The sequence below is a fragment of the Aspergillus terreus genome, genomic scaffold (genome assembly GCF_000149615.1).
Source record: "Aspergillus terreus NIH2624 scaffold_4 genomic scaffold, whole genome shotgun sequence".
In the NCBI taxonomy this organism is placed as follows: domain Eukaryota; kingdom Fungi; phylum Ascomycota; class Eurotiomycetes; order Eurotiales; family Aspergillaceae; genus Aspergillus; species Aspergillus terreus.
Window position 1 is genome coordinate 2,165,998 of NT_165927.1, and position 23,117 is coordinate 2,189,114.

At 46.9% G+C, this 23,117-nt stretch overlaps 6 protein-coding genes across 6 annotated transcripts; 4 read left to right on the forward strand and 2 right to left on the reverse strand.

Moving 5' to 3' along the window:
- Window positions 1-4,792: 4,792 nt before the first annotated feature.
- On the reverse strand, window positions 4,793-6,322 carry ATEG_03567 (cytochrome P450; the record flags this gene model as incomplete). The annotated part of the gene is made up of 6 exons (XM_001212745.1): window positions 4,793-4,985; window positions 5,047-5,071; window positions 5,137-5,337; window positions 5,408-6,091; window positions 6,147-6,228; window positions 6,281-6,322. The coding sequence occupies 6 exons, from the start codon at window positions 6,320-6,322 to the stop codon at window positions 4,793-4,795; spliced, it is 1,227 nt and encodes a 408-aa protein (XP_001212745.1).
- Window positions 6,323-7,235: 913 nt separating this feature from the next.
- Window positions 7,236-9,846, forward strand: ATEG_03568 (bifunctional terpene synthase/polyprenyl synthetase family protein; the record flags this gene model as incomplete). The annotated part of the gene is made up of 6 exons (XM_001212746.1): window positions 7,236-7,888; window positions 7,950-8,730; window positions 8,779-8,933; window positions 8,982-9,125; window positions 9,202-9,460; window positions 9,517-9,846. The coding sequence occupies 6 exons, from the start codon at window positions 7,236-7,238 to the stop codon at window positions 9,844-9,846; spliced, it is 2,322 nt and encodes a 773-aa protein (XP_001212746.1).
- Window positions 9,847-11,588: 1,742 nt separating this feature from the next.
- On the forward strand, window positions 11,589-12,540 carry ATEG_03569 (uncharacterized protein; the record flags this gene model as incomplete). The annotated part of the gene is made up of 2 exons (XM_001212747.1): window positions 11,589-11,783; window positions 11,836-12,540. The coding sequence occupies 2 exons, from the start codon at window positions 11,589-11,591 to the stop codon at window positions 12,538-12,540; spliced, it is 900 nt and encodes a 299-aa protein (XP_001212747.1).
- Window positions 12,541-13,011: 471 nt separating this feature from the next.
- On the reverse strand, window positions 13,012-13,669 carry ATEG_03570 (uncharacterized protein; the record flags this gene model as incomplete). The annotated part of the gene is made up of 2 exons (XM_001212748.1): window positions 13,012-13,238; window positions 13,546-13,669. The coding sequence occupies 2 exons, from the start codon at window positions 13,667-13,669 to the stop codon at window positions 13,012-13,014; spliced, it is 351 nt and encodes a 116-aa protein (XP_001212748.1).
- Window positions 13,670-15,098: 1,429 nt separating this feature from the next.
- Window positions 15,099-15,744, forward strand: ATEG_03571 (uncharacterized protein; the record flags this gene model as incomplete). Its single annotated transcript, XM_001212749.1, has 5 exons — window positions 15,099-15,184; window positions 15,215-15,375; window positions 15,448-15,475; window position 15,535; window positions 15,697-15,744. The coding sequence occupies 5 exons, from the start codon at window positions 15,099-15,101 to the stop codon at window positions 15,742-15,744; spliced, it is 324 nt and encodes a 107-aa protein (XP_001212749.1).
- A 5,758-nt stretch (window positions 15,745-21,502) lies between these two features.
- ATEG_03572 (uncharacterized protein) lies at window positions 21,503-22,041 on the forward strand (the record flags this gene model as incomplete). The annotated part of the gene is made up of 3 exons (XM_001212750.1): window positions 21,503-21,617; window positions 21,666-21,731; window positions 21,839-22,041. 3 exons carry the CDS (start codon window positions 21,503-21,505, stop codon window positions 22,039-22,041), a joined length of 384 nt encoding a protein of 127 aa, XP_001212750.1.
- Between the last annotated feature and the right edge of the window lie 1,076 nt (window positions 22,042-23,117).

Below are 23,117 nucleotides of genomic sequence, written 5' to 3' on the forward strand. Positions count from 1 at the left end.
GCAGCCTTTATGTTTCTGGCCCTCGAAAATGATATGAGTCGGAGCGGTGTGTATTGTCCTGAGGGATGGATTGAGTCGGAAAGGTTTTATCGCGTGCTTGACCGATGAGGCACCCCCAAGGACGAGCTCATCGTCACTCTCTAAATGTTAAAGTCAATGAATGGTTGATCTAGACATGTTTCTGGATAGATTTATTATAAAGAATCAATCAGACTTTGCGAAATCCGGCTAGAGGTCTATGTAAAAGTAAAGGTTTGATATGAGGCCAAACCAAGTCTTAAGCCTGTTAGCCTGTTGGTTGTTCTCTACATACGGTTCAAGGCTATCCTGCTTATCATAGAAATTCGCGCCGGCGGCTGATGTTAATGTCTTCATGTCCCTATCCTAACCAATTTACCTGTTGCTGGGTTTCTAATGTAGCTCGTATTTAGGGCTGCTTATGATACGGGAATCGATGGCATTTTCGACCTTCGACCTGTTTGGGAGTATCAAGAAGGTTTAAATGCCTTTTCAGTGGAATATCCCTAATTCAGACTTCATCCATACATGTTTTGATTCAGAAGAAGATTGATTGGGGTGTTGTATGTTGCTGCCATACCCACAGCGCCCATGGACGATGCATATAGTCCTGCCCCATTGTCCTACTCGTATCTTCAGATGGTCCAGATCCCCAAGATAGACGGTACACGCACCGGATGGGCCGTCATCCCTATAGACTACGCCGCACGCGGGACCTTGTCGCCTCTTCTAAGGCTGCCAAGACCATCTATAATGCCCTCAGAGCTATACATGTCCATATCCTGCAGAAACAGGATAATTGTACCGTACAGAGCGTACCTTTCCATATCTACTTCTATATCAGAGAGCGACTTAATGCTTACGCCCTAGATAATAGCCAGGCGTAGACATAAATAAGTTAGAAATCTATCAACTACAGGCACTTCCTCCATAAGGCCGACCTCTATATAGGCCTAACTACTTAGATAGTCTTCTCTACCACTTTAGTTTAACTCTTCCAGCTCTTTAATATTTGCTAAGTTACCTGCCTACTCGATAAAAAGCCAGTAACGTAGTTCACAAACGAGTCGGCCACCTCATCAAAAATCTACGCGTTTTATCGTTCTACTTAATTCAACCATCTACCATGCCTCCAAAAGCGCGTTAAAATTTAAGAAATTCAGCAGAGCAAGAGGGAAGACTTCTGCTTGCTATTTCTGCTTTAAAAAATTAAGAAATCTGCAATATTCGTGAAGCAGCGCGTCTTTATAATGTGCCTCGTTCTATCTTGCAGGACCGACTACGCGGAAAAACGACGCGCTTAAAAACACGTGCCAACAGCTATAAAATAACTTAAAGTAAAGAGGAATCGCTTGTACAATAGATTTCATCGCTAAATCGACGCGGAGCGGCTCCCCAATCTTTCTATATTCGAGAAATAGCTAATATTCTTCTTGCTGCGCGCGGTACGACGCCTATTTAATCAGTCGGCTAGAACTAGGTTAGCAACTTTATTAAACAACGCCTAGAGATAAAAACTCGCTATAGTCGACGCTATAATTATTAACGAGCGAAATGCGAAGACCCTAAGATAATTAAGGAATAGTTTAACCGCGTACAAATTACTATAATGTAATATAGAATTGCACAGAAGGATATCTATAATTTTAACGAGACTAGTTTTGTTATAGATGTAGCAGATACTGCTCTAGTAGTTACTAGAGCTAATTACTATGGTAAAGCCTCTGTCGTACAGCTAGGTAATTAGAAATAGGTTACTTTAATTAAATGTATTAATTCTACTGGCTAGATGCTTCCTCTATGCATTATTTTTAAAGGAAAAGTCTATATATAGGGCTAGTATAAAGATATAGAGCTTTCGCGCGATAGCAGGATTAAAGTTAGTTCTAATAGATGGACTACTGACGAAATAGGCCTTCGCTAGTTTAAAAACATCTTTATTTCTTTTACTTCTAGTCGTACGACTGGAAAATATCGTCTTTTAATTCTTAACAGCCATAGCAGCTATCTTACGTCTTAATTTAATTAGCTCTGCAGCGAAAATGATGTGATTCCTATCTGCATGCCTGCTTATTCTTTCTATAAGCTTTAATCTTTGGATGTTGGCTGCTTTATGCCTTTAAAAAAGGCGTATAAATTGTAGGTAAACTAGAAAGCGCGTTTAAGAGTTAATTATATTAACAAATTCGACTTTTTAAAGGCCTTTTTAGCTGCCCGTAAAAGCGTTTTTTAACTAGAAACTATTAGAAATAGTTTTGTAGACGCAGGCCTAGTTCTATTTAATCTAGATAGAGTACTCAGTTAGTTGAATATTTAACTAAAGACCCCTACACTACTAGGCAGTTAGTTAACTAATTCAGCGCTGAAAACACCCTATACTACAAAGCAGTTAGAAAAGCAGGTATCTGCTGCAAAGAAACTGCTTAAGAAACGCGTGTACAGCCTCTTACCGCTACTAGAAGCGCGTTTAAACAAGATTATTAAAGATTATGAAATAACTTTAAATAAGCTTGTTCTTGCGCGTGATAAACTGCGCGATTATCGTGCGAATAATAAATAGAATAGTTAAAAACGCAAGCGCTCTAATAGGCAGCTAGCTCTTGCAGAGGGGCTATCTATTTAGGAAGGTCTAGAGCAATTTCAGCGCGAGAATGAGGTTTTTAGAGCTTAGGATACGCTTCCTATAGATCCCGCGCTTTCTGCAGATAGGCCGCGCGTACGGGCGCCACCACGCTGCAGTAATTGCCATAATTTAGGACATAGGCGGTTGCAATGTCCTAATCGAGTTTCTAATTGATTTTTAGATAGAAATTCAATTGCTTGGTTGATAAAGGCTCTAGTATATGGCCTGTCGGCAGGAATTAGTAGGCGGTGGCCGACTCGTTTGTGAACTACGTTAATTGAGTTTTATAACGTAAGCTACCGAAGATATATTACTAACTACATCGCCTCTTGGTGCTTAGCTATTATATATCGGCCCTAATTTTTTGAAAGACCTTTGGTACTTCTGAGCGGCTCTATTCAACCGCCGTTAAGTTTAATAATATCTGCTAGGTCTTAAGTACCTAACCCCCTACTAAGAATAGACTATTCCTGTCTTACTGCGGCTAGTTTAAGTGCCTCAGGCACCCAGGCATCACTCAGGCAGAAATTAGGTCATTTATCAGCTCACTTATTCCTAATTAGGAACGAACTTGTAACTAGCTCGGGATAATTAATCTTCTAGATCTATTCCCTAATTACCGGCTCTAACTTTAGGAGAGGTCATAATTTGACCATGTTAGTAGACTACTAGTTCAGTTGAAGTAAAATGCCCACAATGCCCCACTAACAACAAAAAAGGGACTTAAACAGTTCGCATCCTAAGCTGAAGTCTTGAATATCATAAAGCATAAGTGACGGCTCCCTATTAGCTGACCTCTAGGGCCTCCACCTGTGGTTACCTTCTTATTTGAGATGATAAACCCACCGCCGGTCCGGTCCTAAGGGCAGTCTAGACTAGCTCCAATGCCGTATCTAGCGGCAGCTCTGGTGGAGGCTACATATGACAGCCACATCCATGTGATTCTGAGGTGCTGGAAGCTTGGATGGAGCCGGAAGCTTCTTCCGGATTCTAGGCCTATTGCTCCAATCGCGGAAGGCTTGTTGTGATAGGTAAGACTGGAAGATGTCTATCGTCGTCTTGTCCTGTACCTTCAGTAGGTCGAATCGCATTACGTAGAGATTCCGTACAACTGCAGTGGCATGTATCTAGTGTAACAGCAGGAACTCAAAACTCCCTTAATGATGTATCTGTCAGTAGGTGAGGTATATTCGTCTGAGCCTTGGAATGAGCGTTTCAGCAACAGGGTGATTTGAAATCCGACACGCTACGGGGTTAGTGTGGAGCTTGTCTACCCTAGATAATCGATTGCGGGTGGCTAAGTAGTCAGCATCCAGCCTGTGTAACACTTCTTACCAGGACAACAGACCGCTGAGGTTGCACGTACCGCGGGTGTTGAGGAATGTACGTTAGGGACTATTTCCCGCCCTCTGCCTACGGATTAACTGCGTGCATAGGCATCGTTCTAGATCGGATGCTGACTCCACAGCGAAGGGATGGCAGAAAACTGACACTATCCCGTATTTTTTTGCCGTCTCCTGGTCACCACTGCTCGCTGTGACGTTGTCGGGATTCCATAAACGATAATCTACTTGTCGGGAGCCCAGATCCAGGATAAGCCAGCTGTAGGTAAGCAGCCGTATGACACAGATTCAGTATCGAGTGTAACCTGATTGCCGCGCAACCCAAGGGTGTCTGGAATGCTAAATTCTGGCTATACAGCTGGGTCTGGGCTCGGGCCGGCTAAAGTCAAAGCCTTCTTTTGTGTAACCTTGGAAGAGCTCTGTGTTAGTCTAGATCGGTTGTAGTAGCCTGCCAACAGCGGACTGCGATAATGTGTCCTGACGTCCTTGCTACCTCTAGCCAGGCAAGGAGTTTCAAAAAGACTGCTTCGAGGGTGAGAGCAAGGGGGAAAAGGGCCTGACCGTTCTAGGCCATTCCTCATTTGCAGTGCCGCTGACTGGATTTTCCGCCGGACGAGGAGACTGCTTACGATGCTCTACGTACACCATGCTCGACCAGTGCTACGCAAATTCTGTAAGAGTACGACATAGGTACGGTAAATCATAAGATTTTGCAGTCTCAGAGAAAGAGGCCATGTTGAATTGGCCAAGAAACTCGTGTTGAAGCACACCCTTCGTACATCTTCCAATAGCATCATAACCGCCTCCTCTACGCACGAACTCTGAACTCCAAATCAGTCGACCGAACAGGGGCAAGCATGGGATCAAGGTCGATGTCGATCCTCGGCGCCTGTTTCTCAGCAAGGCGGATATCGTATTTCAGAAGGATCTCCCCCAATATGGTCTTCATCGCGTTGATTGCATAAAACCGGCCGGGGCACGCCTGCCGCCCATACCCAAATCTGTTGAAATTGTTAGAACGACCATGGAAAGCGATCAAGGCGTAGGGAATAGGTGTCTTACGCAAGCCAACTTGCCCGGATATCCCCTAATGGCGGTATAGGTGGTTAATAAGATACACATAATGCATGAGACGGGTCCTCTACGACTTACGCCTGTTTGAACGCGACCCAGCATTCTTTTCATCCTCTTTGATCTTGTAGAACCGGAACGGATCGAACTTTTCCGGCTCAGGGAAGACCTCTGGGTCGTACAAGATATTTCGCGTCGGGATTGCGATAAAGGAATCCCTGGGGAGGACGGTGTTGTCGTCAAGACGAAACCCTGAGCCGGTGACAATGCGCATCCCGGAAACTGTTGAATAAGGTGGTGATTAATCAACCGACACATGTAGATATAGGCCAAGGGGCTGGCAAGTGCGTACGTGAGATTGCCCCCGAGGACATGCGGAGAGACTCCTGGATGAACGATTCGAGCTTCTTCATCCGGCCTGTGGACTTCAAGGTCCAGCCATTGTCATCCTCTGCCAGACACTCCCGAATCTCAGCGCGAATCTCCTCATGGCACTCCGGATGCGACGCAAGATGGGTGAGCTGCTTCACCAGGACTCCTGCCACTGTGTCGATGGTGCCAAGAGATATGACGACCAGGCGGCGGGCGATGGCTTCGGCGGTCTTGCAATCGTCGGAAACAGGCTGGTCCAGTGCCCACTGGATGCAGTCGAAGGATTCTTCGTCGTCGCTGATGTGCCTATTAGACCGCACCTTCTTGCGCTCCGTGATGACATTATTCAGCGGTGTTAAGACGGCAGGGAGGGACCGGCGGTGTCGCCAGTGCACAAGGTACAGGATGAAGTCCCGCAACGGGCCAAGGTTAATATAGCGCAGCGTGAACGCATACACAGTGATGTTGGACACAAATTCCGATACGCCTGTGACGAACGTCTTGTCGTTGGCGAGTTCTTCGCCGAAGACCACTCGCAAGCCGGGGGCTTCTGTGGTTTTTCTTGCGACTTGCCAGGCATTTATCTTCGTCCACTGCCTTGGGCTGCCGATCTCCCTCGCCAGGGCTTTTTGGACCTCGCCCTGCATTAGTGTTTTGATGGTAGCTGTATCAAAGACGTTAATTACTACTGGTCCGGGCCAAAGTTGCACCGCACACACCTAGATTTCCATTTACGAGCTTCGAGGCCACCTGGAGAACGAGGTTATTGACCTCCCCGGTAGGAAGCCCAGTGTGGAAGTACTGCTCGGCTGTCAGTTCATGAACCGTTCAGCCCGACAGCGGCTAGACCTACTTTGTTCGCCATGGCGGCAAAGCTCGCCTCCGACTCAGGCATGTTCTTGATTTTGTCCAGGTATCGTTCCGGCAGGACATAAGCGTATGCCTGAAACCCGCCTAGCCAGATCCTAAACGGTTGATCATTTTTATTGTACTGCGTTGGTCAGCAAGGCCATCTCATTCAGCAAGGGGGGCCCGGAGTACTAGGGCACCTACCTTGTGATATCCTTCCTCTATGTACGGCACAAGCCTTGGAACAAAGATCCTCCACCAGACGCCAGAGCGGTACGCGTCCAGAAGGCGCGGTCTCTTTACCGTCGGGATGCTGCCGACTTTGCACGGGTCTTGCACAGACGAGACGTTGATGTAGACAGCGCTGGCAATGCCGGTAAGCAGCGCCACTGTCAGGATCGGTAGGTGGTTATGTTCGATGGCCGGTACCTGGAGGTCTGAGGCGTTGGAAACTCATTAGATCCATGAATGCCGCTGTGAGAAGGGTGCGAGGCGTACCCGGCCATACGGTGCTGGTCATGTTGGAGATACTCATTGTGCCCGCTTTGGGTGTCGTTTACTGATGGATATGGTAGGCTCTAATGTACGGAGTACCCATGTATGGGAGGCGAGTGTCGCTGTAATATGAGCTCGACGAGTTCCTTGTTACATTTAGATCTGATCTGGGTCTGATAACCATGGCTGGGGTAGCCATGGTATTGTCGTACTCTTCCAAAACTTAAATAATTCAATTTAAACTCCTGCAGTAGACTTTATAGCTACAGTGACATCCCAGAAAGTAAAAAAAAGGCTCCGCGGAGCAAAGCTAAGTGCTCTTCCAGATGCCGAGGCCATATGGGGAGTTTGCGAGGGCGCTGACCCCAACACATAAATACCACTGCCTAGTCTGGCTGGTGTGCAAAAGGCCGCTCAGTACCATAACAAAGTAATAACATTTTCGATTTGGCTGGCTCGTCAAAATGGACACAATTAGCGATGTCATGAAGCACTGCGTGCCGATCAACTATGATGACTACGACCCTCTCCCAGCCGACCACTTTTCCACCTACCCGGTCTTCTGCTCCAAAGCCACAGCCGAGGCCATTGAAGCGAGCGCAGAGTTTACACGCAAGTGGAAGCGCGCCTGTGAAGTTGACGGACTGCACCAGGATAAGCTCAACTTCCAGGCATGCACCACCCATCTAGGCCACTATAATCAATGGGCGTATCCGGATTGTTTGCCGGAGCGGGTTTCGCTTAATGCTGTTCTCAGTGATTGTGCATTTTTCTGGGATGGTATGTCTCCCGTCACTGGCAGGTCTACGAATGTGATGATAACTAGTCCCGTAGACGTCAGCGACAGCATCAGCGCCGAAAAGATGAACGAGCTCACCCAGGACTTCGGCATCGCGATGCTGAGCGAGCTGCAGTCGGGCCGGCGCATCGAGCCCAGGTTCGAGATCAACAAGATGGCCGTGCAGGTCATCCGCGACTTTATTGCCGTCGACCCCTTCACGGGCATTGGGCATCTGAAGGAGTGGAAGGGACACCTCGATGCGCAGGAGAAGAGCACACACAACAACATGTCGTGGGAGAAGTATGTTGAGCATCGAGTTAACGAATCTGGTGGGAAGTAAGTCCGCCTTACACTCTATCTATTGCGATGCTTCACTGACGTGGTGTGACGCTGGTAGCTGGGGCATTTCCGTCGGATGCTGGACGAATGACATCCGCATCAGCGACGAGGAGAAGGAGTCCGTCAAGTACCTCACCCAGCTCGCATGCGCAGGAGGGATCCTGGGAAACGACTACTATAGCTTCCCCAAGGAATTTGATGAGCATCATCGGTCGGGAACTCTGGACCGACTTCAGAATGGCGTGGCGTTGTTGATGCGTGAGTATGGCTACACCGAGGAGGAAGCAAAGGAGATCATCAAGAAGGAAGTGATCATCAGAGAAAAGAAGTGGATGGATGGGTTCGACGCCTGGAGTCGGCAGGCTGGGCCTGAGACGGGAGAGATCCGTAGGTACCTTGTCATGACCATGGCCTTAATGTCTGGCAGCATGTTTTGGATGTCCCATGCCGGTCGGTACCACCGTACGGACCTCGCTACCACTGCTGAGGACCGCGCAACGCTTATTGGGAAATCCCGTGGTGCTCTGAGGGTGTTGGCAGGGTATCCCCCGCCGAAGAACTTGGAGGGCATAGTGCGCGAGCCCCTAGCCTCAGCAGTCCAGGACGACAATGGTCATGTGCAGCATAAGGATGCTGTCGCAGATAGCAGTGTCCGCAACGGTGTTCACCATGCTTTCAAGAAACGCAACTCCAGGAACGGCAAACAGAACGGTACAGAGGGGAGTAAAAGTACTTTCACCAATGGCAACTACGTTCAGCCAGCGAAGCTGCAACAACATGGCACCAGCATCAACAGTATGGCCATATACACAGCTCCTTTCCAGGAAGCTGCAGGTGACGTAAGCCACCCGAATCTCTGCCGATGATGATAAGTCTGACACTCTCAGATCTGTGATGCTCCGTACAGCTACATCGACTCGCTACCATCCAAGAAGAACCGAAACAAGCTGCTCGACCTCCTGAATGACTGGCTCCAGGTCCCCCCGAGCTCCCTCAAGCGCATCAAGAACATCGTCCATATGCTGCATAACTCGTCGCTAATGTGAGTTTGCAACTTGGTCGCAAGATGTGACTGCTAATAGCACCCTAGGCTCGACGACATCGAAGACGCATCGGCCCTCCGACGAGGCCAGCCCGCTACGCACACCTTCTACGGCATCAGCCAGACCATCAACAGCGCCAACTACGTTTACGTCCATGCCGTGCATGAAGTGACTCGGCTCTATAACCCTGAGTGCATGGATATCTTCGTCGGTACCGCATCCACTGTATTCAATGAACAGCCCTACCTGGCATCAACGCTAACGTAGTGCAGACGAACTCCGCAACCTCCACCGCGGCCAGAGCCTCGACCTGTACTGGCGGCACCACGCACGCTGCCCATCAATGGAAGAGTACATCGTCATGGTCGACAATAAGACCGGCGGGTTGTTCCGGCTGATGCTGCGTCTTATGACCGCCGAATCCTCGATTAGCCGGCCATTGGACACGGCGCTTTGCCGGCTTCTCACGTTGACTGGGCGATATTACCAGATCAGGGACGACTACTTGAACCTGGCTTCTGCAGATGTGAGTCTCCAGTCGCCTCTCGCCTTTTAAGATTGGTCTATGCTCACCCGCCCTAGTACGAGTCAAAGAAAGGTTTCTGCGAAGACTTCGATGAGGGCAAATTCTCGCTCCCCCTCATTCACCTGCTCAGTCACACTCGCTATCCCGACCGGATCACCTCGGCGCTGTTCAACCGCAAACCCGGCACAAACCTCCCCTATGAGATGAAGAGATATATCCTGGCTGAGATGGAGGAGGTCCAGACGCTGGCCTACTCGCAGGATGTCTTGAAGTATCTGCACGAGGAACTCATGCATGCTCTGGATGAGACGGAGAATAGACTAGGTGCGAATGATGGTATTAGGATGATGCTGTTGGGAATGGGTCCCAAACTCTTGTTGTGTTGAAGATGGTTCTGCTGTGGTAATATTTTGGTGCATGTGTTTGTTAGTTCTTAATATAGGTTAATTTCGGCTGTCTTGATTTTATTGTTCTTTGTGCAGTTGCGTATGGATTATTATTGACTCTTACTATTAATGTAATTCCTGGGGCTTCCGCCCATCTCAAAGTAGCCGTCTCTAGAGAGCAGACCTACACCCACTTCGGGGGTAGGTCCCGAAGGTGGGGTGGGGCTACTTACTAGAGACGGCTACTTGGTCAAATTTTAAGCCACTCGCAACCTAATTAAATTAAGCCATGGCTTATTTTCCACGTAGATTTGGAACTCCAACAGCATCGAAACCCTACCAGGATTTACCGAAATATAGAGTATAAGATAATCTCCGACTATTTATATTGTATTAAAATTGATTGATGGTACTACACGCAAGATATAGAGCTAAAGCATATAAATACATATAGTACACTACCAAGCAAAATTTAAGTTTGATACTAGGGCCATACCCTAAAATTTAATATATTTAGATTTAGTCTTAGCGCTCTATAAAAATCTGCTATACTTTAGAGGCATCGTACGCAGCGTGCCCCATTCCCCATAGGTACAGGATATTATTTAAAGGTCGAGTCATACCCTGATTTTTCCCTACTAGATGGGGTAGAAATATATATACTAACGACTTACTACAGCTTAAGAAGAGAGTATAAAATACTATAGTTCATCTGCGTATGTCTTGTTAAGGACTCGCAGGCAACCAAAATATAGAGGCACGCGGTTACCCCTATCACTCTAATTATGTACCTACCTAACCTACAGAAGTGTCGCTGCTTCCACCCTAGCACAGCAATTTTGGGCCAGCATCAAACAATCTTCGGAACTAAATTCCAACAGGCTACTGTCATCTCAGAGCGAGAGAGTGATTAAACCACTAACCGAAGTTAATGTCATACCAGGAGTCCTCCGGACTCTTTAAGTATACTTAGAGGCTCTAAAATAACTCTAACACGCTTATTTAGTACTATTAGTAATCTACGCGTCCGCGGCATGTCACATTTTCCTTAGGGGGCAGAGCTTGCCTAGGACTCTCAGACACAAATATCCAGCAAGCTTTTCATATTCAGACCTTCTAACCTCAGAACTGCCGCCACACACGCAGTAGAGAGAGAAAGTCACATACTATCTATTTGTTTGCTACCAGAATAAGGCGCCCAAATACCAGCAGCCCACCTGAGCACAGTCCCAAAACATTATCGAAGCTATACTGCAATGTCACGAGCATGGAAGGCAATACCTAAATCGTTGCTCAAGATTGGCTCCCTATAGTCAAGGCACGACCAAGGGAAGGTATGGACAATATGCCTAACTAGGTAGACTTAAGATGACCTGTTTGATGTACTACTGGATATAATTGAAGGTGGTCCAATGTAGATTGGGGTTCTAACTGTAGATGGACAATGTCAACTGGTGTTACAACCCGGCTGCCCCTTTCATCCTGTCACCTCCAATAAAGGTCCCTACACAGCATTCCACAAAGCCTATGGACAAAGTCCACATTCTTTCATGGCACACAAAACGGGTCGTGTAATTGGCCTCCCTACATGCCGGCCTGCATTCTCCAGAATCAAATACCGCTGACAACAGCTGACAATCCCCGTTAGCCTGTACTTAAATATCTTTCATATGGCAGAGTGAGACATACCTGCTCTTCTCCCGCTTAGAGCTTATACCAAGCACTGTCTGTTCCTGCCCAAAATGTATTTCTTCCGGGCACTTCTTTCGCCAGTGGTTATGTGGCCCGCCCTAGTGTCGGGGAAATCTAACTCAAATACCGCCAATTACACCGTCGAAGAGCTCTGGGACCTCGAAGTTACATTTTGGGATAACTTTCTGTACCCCGCCAACGTCAAGCAGGTGGAGGCGATCAACTCAACTTTGTTCACCACAGAAGTATGCGGCCAACTGCTGTTTCCATCCAAAAACCACTGACAGCTTACTGCAGGTGCAAGGCCGAGTAGACATCACCAGGGTGTTTAACGGCAGCGAGCTAAACACGGAATATATCTTTGGACTGTTCTCTGACCCCAACCATCTCAGTCTAGTGGGGGTGCCCATTGCCTACAGCATTACACAGTTCATTGCAGAGAGGAATATTGCATCTGCTACCACCGTTGTGACGTTCAATGCCACCTCATTTGGCAACCTGTTACTGCCCGTTACAATTGATACATGGATCATGTGGGATGCTGATGGACGTATCATGCAATATGATGCCACTTTTCGCTGGTTCGGCTTCCTGCTGGATACTCTCGTGGAGGCATTGGCGACGTCCATCAACGGTACCGCCAGCCAGGCAACAGCTGCATTAACTCAGCTACTTGCCACGACTGTTTGTGACACGCATGATAAGTACTGCACAGGGGAGAACCAGCAGTACGATAACAGCACAGCCTGCTATGACTTCCTAACTACAGCAATCCCACTCGGCAAGGACTACGAACTGGGCCGAGACACCCTCCTATGCCGGGAGGTGCACGAGCATATGGTGCAGTATGACCCTAAGATGCACTGTCCGCATATTGGACCCACTGGAGGGGATTACTGCGTGAATGATCAGACGTATGAACAAAAGGTTCTGCAGAAGTACTTCAATGTGTCTTGGATTGTGGGAGTACCCTGGACTGGGAATATATGGTTGGGAGACTGAGAGTGATAGACAACTGCTGAGTGAAGCACATGGTCTAGATCAAGAGCTTTGCTCACTTCAATGGAACTGTGTACAAGTTACCCAGAACAACCGAGACATGTGGGCTTGGAGGCATGCATTGCTTAAGACAGGGAATCAAACAGGCCAACCTCAAATTCCATAACCAAGTCAAAGTACCTATACGGCCCACATTCTGTTTTATAGGTGCGGCGGAAAAGATAAAATGAGCAAGATTATTTCCAGCTCAATTGAGTGCGACCTACCATAACTATAGGTCTATATAGAATGCACAGTTGTTTGATCACCCATACTGTATTGGAAGGTTTCCAAGATAGGACAATTCAATGGGGTTAACTCTGAAGCAAGTGCATTAATGAGAGTAAGAATAAAAGATGCAGTGAAGACACAATAACAATAATCAGTATAGTAGCGATAGATAATTCAATGCTGTCAAGTTTCCAACCTTTATTGTTAGTTCACTTGACACAAAGGCCCAAAAAGCGCTCTACCTATCACCTCTTCCCAGTCCTCATTGCCCACACATCGCCAACACCAAAACACATCTTCTGGGTCGTACATCTTGATCGACCGAAGTTTGTCATATTGATCGCCGAACCAGTCCTGCTTCCAGTCCGGGTCATACGGGTCGGCCTCATTCCCATAAGTTCCCGTTCCAGGAGCCAAATTTTTCATGGCTCCTAACTTTCTTTAGTCGCTTGCTCTTTGACTTTTTGAATTTCCTCCGAGCCCGCATTTGCCGGCCACATGTCTATTCCTTCTAATAAGAGATAGGTCTCCCTCCAGGCCGGATTAACCGAGGTGTATGGCACATTGTTGAGAACTTTTCCACCGGCAACGATATTCAGGAGCACAGTGCTGCTTGCGTGTGTACCCCTGCTCCGACCTCGGTGGTCAGAATTTGAAGCAAATCAAACAGCTCGTGTTCTTTGCCAGACAAAGACTCTTTGTTAAAGAATCTTGATACCATGAGTGGCTGATTATTACCTGTGGATGTGTGGTGCGTTGACGCATACCATGCGGCCCACGAAGGATGAGTAGAGCATTTGGATGATACCGGATAATAAGGTCCGTTCCAAGGAAGCAAATAGTCCATGATTTCTTGGTTCATTATGTCCTTTGCATGGTTGACAGCTTCGCTGAATCATTCGCAAGGAACTTGATAAAGGGAGAGCCGTGTACCCAAGGTCCATATTTCCGGGTGAGATAAGCGGTACCGGCGAACCCTTCATCAACAATTGCAGGAGACTATGACAATAGTGATTTAGATGGCTGCGACAAATTTTATATAAAGCTTGTGATGTTTGAGCAGCTGCGCGTTATTTTTGGGGACGCCTTCTATCACCGTCTGCACTTCATCTCTCGGCGAACACCGGAACAACATGAAGCCGACAGAAAGCACTTTTCATGATAACAGCATCGGAGATCTCAGGATTTGATCTTTCAGATTACTTTATCAGATGGGGCTTGAGGCCGGAGCAGCGGTCAATTGACGTTATGGGCGAATACCGCAAGCCGACGGAAGACTATACTAGACGGCCGGTGTTTGGTGGAAAGTAGGATAGTCCCCGGTTAGCGGCATTACATGCGTATGGAAAGCAATATAGCCAAAACAGCAGGTTCCGATAGTAACAGAGGGCAGATTTATGCCATTTTCACGCGTGTTATTTTTGAAATATTCGTCGGGTGTGGTATGGCTAAGATCCCAAAGTTGAGAAGATTCTTACGGACGACTTGCTGGACTTCGATCATACCGGTACTGGATCTGTGGGAACATGTTAGTACGTGTGCCTTCCACGGTTTGATTAGTACGTCGCTAGGTACATTCCTTTTTATAAGCTAGTGTTGCCCGAAAACACCTGAACATGTCTATCACGTATACCACCTTCCTAATCTCTCCATCCTTTGCGCCAATAAATCCAGGCTAGAATGCACCGGATCTGAATGGGACAAGGTTGCGTCGCTGGCGTATAGGATTAGGCGGGTCTGTGTGCGCTGCCAGCCTACCGTAATATCCAGCACTGACTTAGAGAGTGATTTATGCTTTGGCGACTTCGTTCAGCGAGCCAGGCGTATGGAATCCGACTCGGATTTCCTTATCTATAATCGCTCGGAAATGAGCGGTTTGCAAGGCTGATAATAAGCATAATACATCTTGAGAGGATCCACTATTTAAGTCTCTTAGCGCGGTAAACGTTGCTGGATACGTTTTACCACTACGTTCCCATTGTCTGAGTTGGATGGGCAATGAAGCAGAATAGCTTCGCAGGTTTCTAAGACCATGCATCCGGATGCGGTCACTAGCCGAACGTCAAAGGGAGCTAAGATTAGGTCATAGACCAAGGTCTTGATATAGCCTAGGTCATGATGCCTAGACTGGGATCAACGGCAGATTCGTCATATTATCACTGCTCGCCCCCCGCTTCAATGGACGGCTGCTACATGTACTCTCAACGCACATCAGTTTCACCAAATTCACAGAACTCATAATTCTCTTGCACGAAAATATATCATCTTTATTACAACTATTATACTAAGATATGTCTAAGGCGAAACTCGCTGCTGCTGCCGCCGTGGGCATTGTAACCGGTGCAGGGTCGGTCCTGCTGTATCCCGAATCCCGCAAGTAAGTAGTAATCGAGTCACCTCTTGTGAGATCCAAACCTGTGTTATTCCCCGATCTTATCCTATTTTCTAACGAAGGGTCCGGCTCTGAAGACAAGGCCTTAGTCTCCAAACTAGTGGACCCTACCGGTGTCCTTAAGTACGGCTACCCTGGTTCCGTCAACGATAAGCTTAAGGAAATCTCGTTATACGGTACGTATGACCGCCGGACCCGGAACCCGGTCTAGGTAGCCGAGCACATGACTCCTGAATCTATGTCAACAGTAATCGGCGAGCGCCGAAACAACTTCCGGTAGGACAAGACTATTCCTGCCAGTTTTCGGACTAAAGTGTCCGACTACAGTAATATAGAGTACGACCGCGGTTACCAGATCCCTGCTAACCTAGCTAAGTGGTCGCAAGAAGCAGTCGATACAACCTTAAAATATCAAATATGTGTCCCTAGGTTAGGGTAGAATTCAACCGTTATTATTAGGCGTATTTCGAGGACTTCTGTAAGAACCTTACTACTAGATATCTATCCGTCCGGATGATGACTGGACCTCTGTATCTCCCTTATAAGGGCGAAGACGGCAAATAGCGGGTCAGTTACGAAGTTATTAGTTAGGACTAAGGTAATGGGTCTCCGTCTAATATGGCGGTCCCGACTTACTTTTACAAAGTCATATTTGGAGAAAAGGAGAATAACTCAGAGCGAGTAGGGACTAAGATAGCTATTAGAGTATTTATTTTGCCTAATGCGACGATTAAAGACGATAAGAATCTGAAGGAGTTTGAGGTAGAATTTAATATAGTCGAGCGTGCTAGTGGGCTTGAGTTTACACAGGATCTGAAAGTAAGCTATCGGAAACGCCTTTGTGAGGAGGTTAAGTAAGATATTAAAGCTAAGGACTTCAGTGATGTAGTGGAAGAGATTACTGAGCTAGCAAAATAAGCTAAGCTTTGAAATATCCCAAACCGAAATGGCCTCTGGATATAAGTTCCTGTCTCCTAGCATGTCCGCGAAGGGTCTGGACGTAGAAATATAGCTAGACATGATCTTATCCTGTATAAAGATCGGCGGGTCTTCGTAAAATAACAACGGTCATCTTTTGCCTCCGCCTAGATTCTAATTATTACCTACGCCTAGTTTCCGCTCCAGGGTCGGATCTATGTACGGTCAGGCTCTATTTAACTCAGTAGAGCTATGACCGGCAATGCTTAATCCAATCTTAAAATCCACTCAAGAACACCCCGCTGTTTCCGAAATCATCTGAATTGATTCGACTGCCACCATGCCTCTTAATTGTACACATGGTGTCAGACATGCGCGTATGGAAGGAACGACGAAGCGCGAGAATGGTTGTATTCTTGTGTTGTGGCTATAGAAGCTATGGTTCTTGGAGACGTAGGGTAGGGCGGCGAGCACGTGACACAACAAGACTACCGATGACCAGTAAGGCTATCTATCATTCTGGCTGTGGAGATCCTCATTCGTAGTTTACTCTTCCCATCCATCCCAACACCTGGCGCTCAATCCGCACGAGGGGTGCGGTACTACGGAACCACACGCGTGCAAATCTTTAAAACTTGGGACCCCGAGATTCATCCATAAGCCAGGTTATTCTCTTTTAGAGTGAGATACTACGCCTTTTTCCAGCGGAGAGTAAGATCTGGTGACAAGCCTGTCGGGAGCCAATGGTATTTAGATGTATTCCAAGTCCGAAACAACGACTAGGATTAAAATGCATCGACAAAGGAAACAGAAAAACAAGAAGCAAGCTATGTAAGCAAAAACAAATCATTACTGTTTTTATTATTTATGTTGCACGGTCTACTTACCGGCGTGCTTAGCAAGGAAAATAGAAAATAACCAAAAAGAGAAAGGACCTGGCCGGAGGTAACTTACAGACTAACTCGCCACCTTCTTGGCCTCTTTCAACTACTTACTTATCTTCTAAATCCTAGAAAGCAGCTCGGCTACGCTCAAAACCGGGGGACACACATATATCTTATAGCACTCTGGCCTCGTCGCCGCACTGCAGATCTTACTATTAAACATCGTCCCGGGAGAACAGGTTAGCGGCTGATTAACTACGCACGTACTATCCTGTAGAATACTGCCGGGAGGGCAGGCCGGGGGTTCCGAAGAAATATACTTTAATCTATTGAAGCGGGTTCCTGGAGGACAGGTAGGAGGATCGCTCGAGATGTATATGTGTCCATTGAAAGTAGTTCCGGGTGGGCAGCTGGGGCTCTTCTTATTCACACACTAAGATCTGTTGAAGGTTGTTCCGGGGGGGCATATGGGGTCGTCAGTTGCCACGCATTTAGTCCCGTCGAATACAGAGCCAAGGGGGCAAGAAGGTTAGTCTTTGTTGACGCAGCTGTGGCTATTAAATATTATTCTAGAGGGACAGGACGGGTCTGTAGTGGCGGCGTAACTTGTGCCGTTAAAGATAGTTTCTGTAGGGTATATAGATCGTTCTGTGTATATGCAGGATATGCAGGTAGAAAATAGTTCCGGGAGGGTAGGAGGGGGTTTCCGTCGAAACATAGCTTTCGCTGTTGAAGGTATATCCTAGCAGGTAGGAAGGGCGATCGGAGTGCACGTAGTCTTTGCTATCGAACGTTATAGATAGTGGGTAGAAAGGCAGGTTCGGAATAACGCAGTCTTTACCGCTGAGCAATAACCCGGGCGGGCAGAATAGGGAGTCTAAAAAGCGGCAGACACCGTCGACTAGGGCGGATTCTAGTGGGCAGCTAGGGCGCTCGGAGGAGGCACAGACGCGGCCGTTAAAGATTATTCCTAGCGGGCAGGAAGGAGTGTCGGAGGAGACGTACTTATCGCCGCTTAGAGCTGAGCTGGGAGGGCAGCTGAGACGCTCGGACGAGATGCAACTTGTGCTATCGAAGCTGGTATCGGGAGAGCAAGATAGGCTCTCAGATGTGAGATAAAGCTTGCCGTCGAATGTAGTGCCCGGAGGGCAGGAGAGCGGCTACGTAGAGATACAATTCTTACCGTTAAAGAAGATACTAGAAGCGCAGCTTAGCTCCACGATTAGAGTGTAAATACACTTATCGCCGTCGAAGCTACTTCCTAGTAGACAGATCTTCCTATCCTCAGGTCTGAAGATATAAGTAGATCCGTCCCACACAAGGCTATTAAGACAGCAACGACTCTGATTATTGTAGACAGAGAGGGTCTGTCCCGGTGGACAGGAAGGTTTGTCTTACGCGATGTAAAGTCTGTTCTGCATACTAGTCCCTGGCGGGCAGCTAGGAGCCCGCGAGTCCTTACAGATATTCCTATCGAAGACACCGAATTCACAGCTTGGGAGCGTCTCTGAAATACAGACCTTTCTATTAAACGTGGTGCTAGATAGGCAAGATAGCGGCGATAAATAGGCACAGATATTAGACTGGAAGACGAGAGGCGGGGGGCATAAGGGGTCCTTCTCGGAGATATAGATATCTTCTACGAAGCGTGTATCAGATAGGCAACTGAGCAGGTCTATACCAGCGCAGCTCTTTCTATCGAAGATTAATCCGGGCGAACAGCTTGGGGGTCCAGTAGCCACGCAGACACTATTTTTTAGAGTAGAGCCGGGCGGGCAGGAGGGGTCTGCTATACTAACGTATGCTACCCTATTAAAGATAGTGTTAGGGGGGGCAGATCGGCGGACTGTTAGTGACATAATACTTCCTGTTAAAGACGGAACCGACCGGGCAAACGGGATCATCAGTCGAGTAGTACTAGCTATTCTCCAGCTTAGCGCTATTAAGGCACGTTGCCGGGCCGCGATAGAAATTACTATCCTACACTGTACTAGGTGGGTAAATAGCAGTGTATAGAAAGGCGCACTGCTAACTATCGAAGATTGTGCCGACCGGACAGTACTTGGCGTTTCTGTCTGCGTTCTTTGCGATGTAGATATCCTTGAGCTAGATTGGACGGCTTGCCGTAGCAAGAGCAGGGCCGACACTAAGAGGGACTTACAGAACGACAGGGTTGTTAGCGGCAGTAGGCTGGGAGAAAATACCCGCAGCTAGTAGGAGAGTTGGATATACCCTGTTTATCCTATTATAGGTTATATAAAGAACGATGGCGTTAATAAGCAGATGATAGAAGAGTAGACCAGTGCTTATAATGGCTTTTATAAGGCAGATTATTGCGAGATGTAATGTTAGGACACAGTCATAGCACAGGCAAGGTAGTGAGAGTCTGCGTCTTCAGAGTATCTAAAGGTCGTACAATGTATTAACTTTTTTGTGCCGGAAGCAAGGGAGTGCTGAAAGACTAGTGCTATCGAGACACCGCAATGGAAAGGAGAGGAGTAATCCAGTGCTATAGTACAGTATTGGGCTTTTTTTATGGTAAACCATTGGGCGATATGACATCGGGACACCGTCATAGCACACGCAAGGTAATAAGAAACTACCTCTTTAGGGTATCTGAAGGTCGTACAATGTATCAACTTCTTTGTGCCGGAAGCAAGGGAGTGTTGAACAAGGCTGAAGCTATCAGGACGCTGCAAGGAAGATGCGGGCTCGGTTGAAGCATTATATATAATTTTCTATTAACATGCAGCCTAAACCTAGTTGATAGCTGTCTTGGGAAGGCTCGCATCACGGCCCTAGCGTCTCGCTGTACAGCAGTGGCTCCAAACCCGGCACACTAAGGCATAAGCCCAAAGAGAGCAATGTCGTCAAGAAGGAAAGCATTGGAAGCTGGCAGCGGTTCCGAGAGGAGCGGTTAGGGGACTGAATTAAGCGGGTGAGGCGCCTCCTCGCGGCCTGGCTGGGTGGGTCTTTGTGTATGGTCTCTACTAGTGACTTACACGAGCTGCGAGACGAAGCGACGAGACTGTGAAACTACCATAGAACCGTCTCCTATACTCATTTCTCAGCTTACTAAAACTAGTTATCTGATACATGCTTGCTCCCCGTCAAGGCTTGGGGACCCTAGAATAGGCTTGCAAAGTACAATAAAAGTCAGCCAGCTGAACCTCGTGGAAACAGCGTCCGCCACTCAAAGCGAGATATACAAGGGGGTTTGGTTATTTAGAGCTTTAGCTTGGGCCACTCTGACTGCATTTTGAAGTCGGGGGCACGAAGGGTTGAGATGCATTATAAAGCAACGGGAACCAGGCTAAGTACTATTAGAGGAAGGAAGAAAGAAGCGCATTTCTTATTAGGAAGATTATTGTTACCGACTACCTCTTCCCCTTCCTGAATGATTCCCCTATTCTGTATCTATTATTATTATTTATTAGAGAACGAAATTAATTGTTTTACGAGTTCGAGGACGTTAGATTAGTAGTATTAAGGAAAGGTGTAATTACATGGCGTTGTGGCACTATAAAGCTTATAGCTGCAAGATTCGGACCGGCAGTAATACTTCAGTAAACTTGATATTTAAGCTCTAAAGCATACTGTGTGGCATCGTCCTTGAGTGGTGTGATATTAGATTTGATATCTCTTATATGGCCTGCTCTGGTGAGCTATCCCTTACTCTAGGTCAGCCGATCATAATAACTATTATTAGTATGTATCTTAGTAGCCTAACGTAAAGTATCTTGCTATAACAATAGATATAAAGTAATAAAAGCGCCTGAGGCTTTAGCTCGTTCTTACAAGTTTAATCGTTGTTTATCTTTAAGTGTCTAGATAACGTTTAGTAGATACTTCGAGATAACAAAACGGGTCATCACGACTCACACCATTAACGATAATAACACTTAGGGCGTATCACCCCGCCTTTATCGTAATTCTATGGGGTGCGCTTCGTGGCTACGTCTCGAGCGACTACAACCGCTTCTGCCCAAGCTAGAGTAGGACAGCGGTTACAATCGACAGCACGGTATACACGGTGACTTACGACATAACCTTACGGTACGAGGAATCTAGCCTACGTACGACCAAATTTAAGGCGAGTCTAGAGGAATGTGCGTAGCTCTGTACACAAGAAGAAGACTGTTATACTATAGTCTAGACGGGCGGTATCTGTTAAGAGAGTATTGTTGAAGGCGGCGACGAAGTGGAAGCTAACAAAGCAGTCTTATTAACATCCGGTAAGAAGCATAAGCCTCCTAATCTTTAAGACCAGCTTGAGCAGTACCTTTAGAATGCAACGGCTTTTAACCAGGAATACAAAGCCTGTGAAAAAACGCGCGAGAAAGAAAGAGAGTCCTATCAAGCTGAGAAGAAAAAGCTCGCGGACAAGAACACCAAGTGCCTCACCGACAAAAAGAAAGCAGATGGTGAGCGAGACTCTTGCGAGAAGCTGAAGAAGAAGGCAGAAGCCGAGAGGGGCAAATGTCTATGGGATAAAAATGACATGGAGTCGAAGAACAAGAAAACGATCAAAGATCTGCAGGCACAAGTTACCAAAGCCCAGGCGGACCTTGGCCGGTGTCGAAACCCTCCCCCCATACACATGTCCTCTACGAATTGTAAGTGTATGAAACTCGATGAGAAGAAGGCTGACTAACTCGTTATAGGCCCCGTCAACTTGGGTACGGTGGTTACATATGGCGGACGCAACTGGAAGGTGTACTGCGCCTCGGGTATGTCTATTTGCTTGCTGCCACCCTTCCTCGGACCCCCTTCCTCCTTATATTTTACAACTAGAGCCCAGTGAGCCTTCGCGAACGCTGACAATGTGGGTCATCAGCTCCTAAAGGAATCTCCTATTGGAGTGGATATGAAAGGCACACTTTGTCCCAGTGCGCAGACAAATGCGCACAGCAGGCCCAATGCAAATATTTCGACTGGGTAGAGTGGCGGGAATATTGCGAGCTATTCAAATCGGAAGCAGGCCCAACCCGTGTGGGACACAACTGGCAGGAATACCCAGTGACATACGAGAAGATATAGTACTTCATACAGGCTGGTGTCGGCGCAACATCTACTTTGCAAGAACTGGTCTGACTTAAAGCTACCGTCTTCAACAGACTCCCTCCTCACTTGAGGCAAGGATTTATCCCGGTATTTCAGTGGTAGGGACATAACGCTTATTGCAGTTTTCTGTATTTGCCATGTTAGGAAAGGGTCCAGAAAAAGACTATCATGAATACGATCGCCTACACTGGTACCGGATCTCTTAGTAATTTGAGAACTTATTGTTAGCACCTTTACTCTCTAGAGCAATTCTATTATATCTAGGGATGCACGCGGTGTGGGTTAGAATACAACCCACGCGGGTTTGCGGGCTTTAGAAAGATATGCTAGACCCTTACCGTAAATATATATATTTCCTACAAGCCACCCCGCAAACCACCGCAATATATAAAAATACATAATTTTTATAATATTATCTATTTATATGATAATTTATGTAATTTTATGAATTTATGCATATTTTAACCCGCGCAGTGGCCCGCAAACCCGCGCGGGTCCTACTATTAGAACCCGCAGCCTATGCGGACTGCAGCTTTTGCAACCAGCACTACACCGCTGCGGTGCGGTGCGGTGGCCCGCTGCGGGTTGCGGTGCGGGTTGACCACCCTAGCTATTCCGCGATGTAAAAAGTAGTATACAAATATAGTTAATCAATTATAAGTTTATTAAGCAACATATAGTCTCCAAAAATCTCTCTACGCGGCTTGTATATTTTTAATTAGAACTTAGAAGTTAAGAATTATCGCGTAAATCTTTTACGACTCTATATTTAACTTCACAGGATATACTTCTAGAATCTAGACCGAGTAAAACATTGGTTTCTAAGGCGAAAAAGTCGGATTACGCTAAGTAATAGTCATATAGATAAGTGTTATTTTTGCAAGGAAGGTTGGCTAACAACCTAGGTTAGGAGGACTTCTATAATAATATACCGCAGAAGGCAACTGTTTTCCTGCCAGTATTTACATGTTTATTGGTTTGCAAAAAAGTACATCGCGTTAGTAGTTTTAACAACTATAATTAGCAAATACTTCCAGGCATTATGTGTGATG